Below are 6,163 nucleotides of genomic sequence, written 5' to 3' on the forward strand. Positions count from 1 at the left end.
TATAGCTGTCATTATTCGTGACAAATGACAGATTTTTGTTTTTACCCTCAAGGTTGTCCGAAGGGCTAGCATATATTATACACACACATGGTGTCCTCTTTTTTTTGTGTGTTCTTTTTTCCCCCCTTGTATCATCTGGTCTTCTCTCTGATTAGTCTTTAGAGACTAGAGTGACCTCAGCATGACTCATTGCCAGGCCCCCCCCCCACCTCCCCTCTCCCCCATCCCAACACCAACCCACCCTTAAGGGCCTTAACAACATGGCTACACACATGCACACGCGTACACACACACAGACACATTAATCTGGACAAACGCAAACAGGCGAGGTACTATGGTTGCGACCTTACTGGGGGAAGGGGTGAGGTTAGTATGAAGCTAATGTCACAGCGTGCTAGTTGTGGAAGTGGCCAAACGTTTTCCGATATAGATTCTAAAAAAAGAAAAGAAAAAAAAAAAAAGAGCGTATTGAAATGAATTCAAATTATGCGACTAATAATAATAATTATTTTTTTATACTAACTACCTTTTTTTTAATATCTACGATTGTGCGTGATCTACGTACCCGATGCCCAGCGTGAGGAGATGCGAGGCCAGCAGCGAGGGGATGAGAACGAAGAGCACGTCGGATGAGAAGATGCCTCTCTTCTTCATCACTTCCGTCTTGTGAACGCTGAGCGAGTGCTGCTTTGGGTGCTGAAAGACGAAGTCTCTGCGTGAGACAAAATAAGACAAAAAAAATGTATCGCCATCATTTGTGGTTTAATCCACAAATAATGACTGGAATTTCACACAGTGATATTTTTGCATGGCCAATGTTTTTCATCGTCTTACTTGGGTGGCATGTTCTCAGGCCTGCTGGACCAGTCCCACACCCAATCAGTGTCCACTCTTCTGTCATTCTCTTCCTGTTTACGTCATCACAAATGAACCATATGATCAGTATGATCTCCATCCATTCTGTTCTATCAGTTTTTTTGCACCTGTATGGTGATGCAGTCACTGTCGGGATCACTTGGGGGTCTGGGGGAGTCGGTCGAATGTGGGGTCCCAATCTGCAGGGGACTGTGAACAGGGAGCAGATGTTATTGTTTAGAATCTACATGATAAACAGAAATACAAATTATTCCCGCATGCATTTTTTGTCGCGCTTGTCGTCAACGTAAGGCCTTGAAATAAGGTCGAAAGACACAGAAGGTTCTGCCAGAGAATTTCCATGTCCCCAACTGGTTTTGATGGTAACACACTTGGATATTTCTGCTCAAACTATCAAGAGCGATGTGGACGTTAACGACGTGTTTTGTGAAATTTAGCCGACTCGCGACCTGTCTCGATTCCTCTCGCATTCCAGCTGCGCCTCCAGCAGAATCCTCTCCAGCTCCCCCTGCAGGGCAGACGAGATATTGTCCTCCATCGGACTCTCCCTTACGGTGGCAATCAACTCCTCCAGTTCCACCCAGGAGCCTGCATGGAGCCTCTCAAAATTAAAATTTGATTCTCTTTACAGATTTCTTTTCACACATGGCTACATTTTATTCCTGTGATATTTGGATTTTACTTTCATAAGAATCCCCACAAGATCAAATTTACAACACACAGTCGTGAAATGACTGAATGGACGGAGACAAAAGGTTCATGATGTTCACACACGCGTGCACACCTAAGTGGAGCCACAACACACGTGCACGACATGCACGGCGGTATTGGTGCACAGCTCAACAGTAAGCAGGCCTGACAGCATGCTCGCTTACGTAAGATCTTATTTCTGTGGGAGATTAGCCATTCAACCCTCTTACGTCCGCCCTCTTGTTGTTTGTGCACAACATTCGCAACCAATGGCGGACTTCCTCCACTTACGTGATGTCGTGTGTGTATGTTCCGAGTGTGTGTGTTTGTGTCATGACTGAGCACAGTAGAGTGTTGGAGGGAGGGAAGAAGAATCTGTGCCATTGCCCTAGTTTGACTTTTTTTTTTTTTTGGTCCCTACAGAAAAGATTTATGACATAACCGCTTTGCTGATCTATCTGCAGAAATTCTTGTGCTGCATTGCTGCGTTGTTGTGGCATCAAAAACCAGATTATGCAATTTAATGAATAATTCAACATTTAAAACATAGCTATTTTCTTATCTATCTATATGGTTATGACAATTATTGGTGGCAGCCTTTATAAAAATATGTAGTTTTACAATTTTGAATTTTCTGAGCGAAATATATATTGTTTTAATTGGATGTAAATTTTCTAGCCTGATTTGATTCAAACAACTGATTAGCGGTGGCCTTCGAGGTTGGGGCGCTCGCCTGCAAGCGAGCTATAAGCGTCGAGGAATCCGTGCGTCTTAATTGGCTTACAGAGATACACGCAGGTGAGTCAACCAATCCGTTTACACCGCAATAGACTTTAGAATGGCAACTCTATATTTTATTTTCATGAAATGACAAAAAATGTTCCTATGATGATACACTTGATTTTTTTTGGTAGAAAAAATTCTCATACTATTACAACCAAAACATTTTTCCACCAATTTCGATGAATAGAATTACAACTTTATTATTATTGTTTGGATTATTTTGTTGATACTATGAGAGTAAAGTTCTAAAAAAATGGAGAGCCCCCCCCAGCTATTTTAAAAGAATAAACACTCGTATACTTTTTACATAATAAAAATATATATATTTACGTTCTTACCGTAGAGGCCGTCCTCTGGTGTTTGCTGGCCGGACATACTTGTCTCTCGCTGGAACACAGGGGGGCTTCCTGGATGAGGGCTACGAGAGATGCTGAGGAACGACTGATTCCCCCGCGGCAGCTTCGCGCCTGGTGGAAGCCAAAAATACCAAAATAAAAAAAGGTCCCTGTGGCTGGACTAATCCACGCTGGCGCTTGATGCACCCTCCTCCCTCCCTCCTTCCCTCCCTCCCTCTGGCCACGTGTCAGCCAGGACGGATGTAAACAAAAACAAGCTGCCCTAAAAAAAAAAAAAAAAAAAATTGTTAAATGAAGTATTCTATCAAAATATCTTTTGAATCTATGAATGAGCACAAGTTGTAGACTAGTAGATTCACCAAAAGATGAGTTGTATAATTTATTTGGCGACAGATCAACATTAGAGTGTTAGATAAGACTCATATTTTATTGACATTTAAGTCAAATGGGGAAAGGTTCTCCTAGATTATTCTGTAACCACTATCTTGCAGTCCATTGTTTTCATACATTATAAGTCAAGCCGAAAGTACTAAATATGTTATATCATTTGCTTAAAGGGTTATATATGTGTTTCCCATTAAGTGTTGCCAGTGAGTCTCTTTCCTTGAATAAAACTCAGGGTCACATCTTAAAAATAAAAAAAAATAAAAAAAAAACCCAACCTTTTACGATTCCAAAAGGGATGAGCTGATCTATTAAGGAGGCACACAAACAAGCTTTAAAAATGACTCCACATGTCCTTTGGAATTTATTAGCAATAATTATACTGTACCTAGATTACTTCACCCGCACCACCAACTCTCATACTGCTGCCGACTTTTCTGAATTAAATTCTCCAAAACATTTTCATCATTTTATGCTTTGTTCCCCCCCCCCCCCTCAGACTGCAAGCTACTTGAGAGCAAATCAACAATGCCTCTGTTGGTTGCTGTCAAGTAGCGCACTTCACGCATCCAATGCTTCAAGACGTGATTAACTATCAAACAGCTCGGCACAAAAATTTCACAGTTCCATATTTTTCAACGCCGCGCACATCTTTCAAAAACTCCGCCTGCATGAATTTGTTTCCTAAAAACAGGCCCTTTGAATTGCATTCTATTCACACAGGTAAGGTGATTGCCATCAAATCTTTGCCATGGTGACAACATCAATGAACAGCTAGTTTGCCATCTATGAATTACTGCTTCCAATTAGAATCTGATTGTTTTATTATTTGGGGATTTGATATCTATTTTCTTTCACTATCCATTTTTGCAGTCTCTAGTCACTGTCGTATTGAATTAAATTACTTGTTTGTATCTGTGCACATTTCCCCAGCAATAAAGCCCATTCTAATGATTGTGAGTTTCCGTAATGATACGCATTATATTCCTAATGGATTGCCATTTAGGCACGGAGCACTTCTGCCCACTTTTTTTTTTTCTCCGCATCTCAAATTCCCTCAATTGATTATTACAAAAAAAAAAAATGAGACGCCTGTGAAGTGTAAATGCGGAACGCCCGAGAGATATGAAAACAAAATCTACACAGGAATGTTGATGTGATTCCACCAGTGGTGGAAGAGTGTGGGGAATCGCAGGGGGGAAAGGTTGGGACATTGATAAGTGATCGCGGATGAGAGAAATGGAATAGGATGTCTCAATTGTGGAGGTGTTTAGAAGACGATGTTATCCGTCTACGTGAACGTTGTCGCCGCACTGCTCGGGTGACGACGTGATAAGGACCTCGACTGAATGGTACTAGGAAACAAATCAGTTTGTTCTCATAACCAGGAAAGAAAACCTGTTTGGCTGTTGAGTAGGACTAAAACTTATTGATCCAGAAATGAGATCGTCCAAATTTGGGCATGGATTTACAATCGATTTGTAGCTACCGTGGCTAACTAATTAGCCTTTGTTTAGAAGTTGGATTTGGTTTGAAAAGACTCAGCAAATCAGATCCGGGGGTCTGGAATTTGAATCCAGATAATTGAATCTGAACACATTCCAATGAGAATTTTGGTGTAGTTTCAGTATAAGCTACTTTCTTTAGCTGGTCTAAGGAGTTTCCCATTGTCTGTTAGCATTAGGCTAGCAGACTTATGTTAGGCCAGTGATAATGGCAGAGATGCTGTGTTGGAAGCAACTACGGTACTTTGAATAAATATTCATGGCAAATAAACAGCTTGAAGCAAAAACACTTTGCCTCTCAATTGGAGAACTGTTAGCTATTTGCCAAACTAAACACTTCGTGTTCAGAGAAGGCAGAACACACACAAATATGAGAGCAAACAGAAAGTGCCAATCTTCCTGGAAGAAATGATCAAATGAAAACACTGCTAGTGTCACGAACGGTCTCTTTTGTTCCATTAGTTTGAATCCAAATCGGATTTCGGACATCACAAAAGAAAGAAAAAAAAAAAGCGCATAGAACTGATTTGAATGAAATGAGGTGTAACGTCTGCATATCTCAAAGTGGCCAGGCCGAGTCAGTACAGACAAGCAAATTTAGTTCAGCCCCTAATCAAAACTTTGTTCACGTTGACACTGCATTCATTCATTCCGCATCCGTAGGCGCATACATCAAAACAACTGATATGAGAGCTGAACCACTGAAGTGATGTTTTCAAGCGGCTGGTTACTGAGTGCCTCCCCCTCACCCCCTCCACACGTCTCTATTATCCTCCTGGTCACGCTTCCCTGGCATAGCTCCCGCTCATATGGGAGATATCTGTAAAATAATCCCACCTGTCTGTTCCCATCTTTATCCCCTCTATACTCTCGTGTCATGCATGCCCTGGCCAAAATGGAATAAAAAGACGAGGGGTGGGGGGGAATATGAGTTCATAAAACAAATTTCAAGTTGTAAAACAAAGTTTTAAAAACACACCTTATTCCAGTTGCGCTCAGCATAACAGCGAGATGCCACTTCACCGTGTTTACTTGGACCTCTGAGCGTCACGAACTGACCCCTGTAATACATTTTAGAAAAACATGAAAACAGGGTTTTTCTTTGCATTGTCATTTCTTATGTTCAATTTAGCACTATTTTTTCAGGAAAAAAATGCAATGTGTAAAATTGCTTTAATATGAACGACTACATGAAGTCGTTTGTTCACGGCCTTTCTGCATTCCTATCCGGTTGACCTTGGTGTCCTGCCAAGCTCCTCCTCTCCAAACCCCCACTACCAAACGTCCTGCCCCTCATTTCCCCACTTCACCCTCGACTTGCTTCCTCCCTCCCCGCAGCTTTACATCCTCTGCTTTTTAATTTGACTCCACCTCCCCCCTCGTTTTAAAAGGACGCAAGGGGAGGCTCGACACCCGAGAGGAGGTCACGACGGACGGAGCGATGCGAAAGTAGGGGGGGTTAGAAGGCGAACCACAGCGTCGGTGATGGAGGGAGAGAAGAGGAGGGGAAGGGGGGGGGGAGCTGAGCACATGAGAGGATAACTGCCTGTTTGCTCACTCTTGTCGTCT

At 42.1% G+C, this 6,163-nt stretch overlaps 1 protein-coding gene across 5 annotated transcripts in view; it reads right to left on the reverse strand.

Annotated features, from left to right (window-relative positions):
* LOC147048213 (BCL2/adenovirus E1B 19 kDa protein-interacting protein 3) overlaps positions 1-6,163 on the reverse strand; it is a 47,127-nt gene that overhangs the window by 1,364 nt on the left and 39,600 nt on the right. For all 5 annotated transcript variants that reach the window (XM_085926671.1, XM_085926670.1, XM_085926669.1 and 2 more), the window contains 6 exons: positions 5,574-5,655; positions 2,688-2,816; positions 1,326-1,464; positions 984-1,065; positions 835-908; positions 566-712 (listed from right to left, as the gene is read on the reverse strand). In XM_085926671.1, coding sequence (XP_085782797.1) covers positions 566-712; positions 835-908; positions 984-1,065; positions 1,326-1,464; positions 2,688-2,724 — 479 coding nt within the window. In that variant the 5' untranslated portion in view covers positions 2,725-2,816; positions 5,574-5,655. The remainder of the gene's footprint in view (positions 1-565; positions 713-834; positions 909-983; positions 1,066-1,325; positions 1,465-2,687; positions 2,817-5,573; positions 5,656-6,163) is intronic.

This window comes from Syngnathus leptorhynchus, chromosome 12, assembly GCF_054491065.1.
Source record: "Syngnathus leptorhynchus isolate UIUO chromosome 12, UIUO_Slep, whole genome shotgun sequence".
NCBI classification, from domain to species: Eukaryota; Metazoa; Chordata; class Actinopteri; order Syngnathiformes; family Syngnathidae; genus Syngnathus; species Syngnathus leptorhynchus.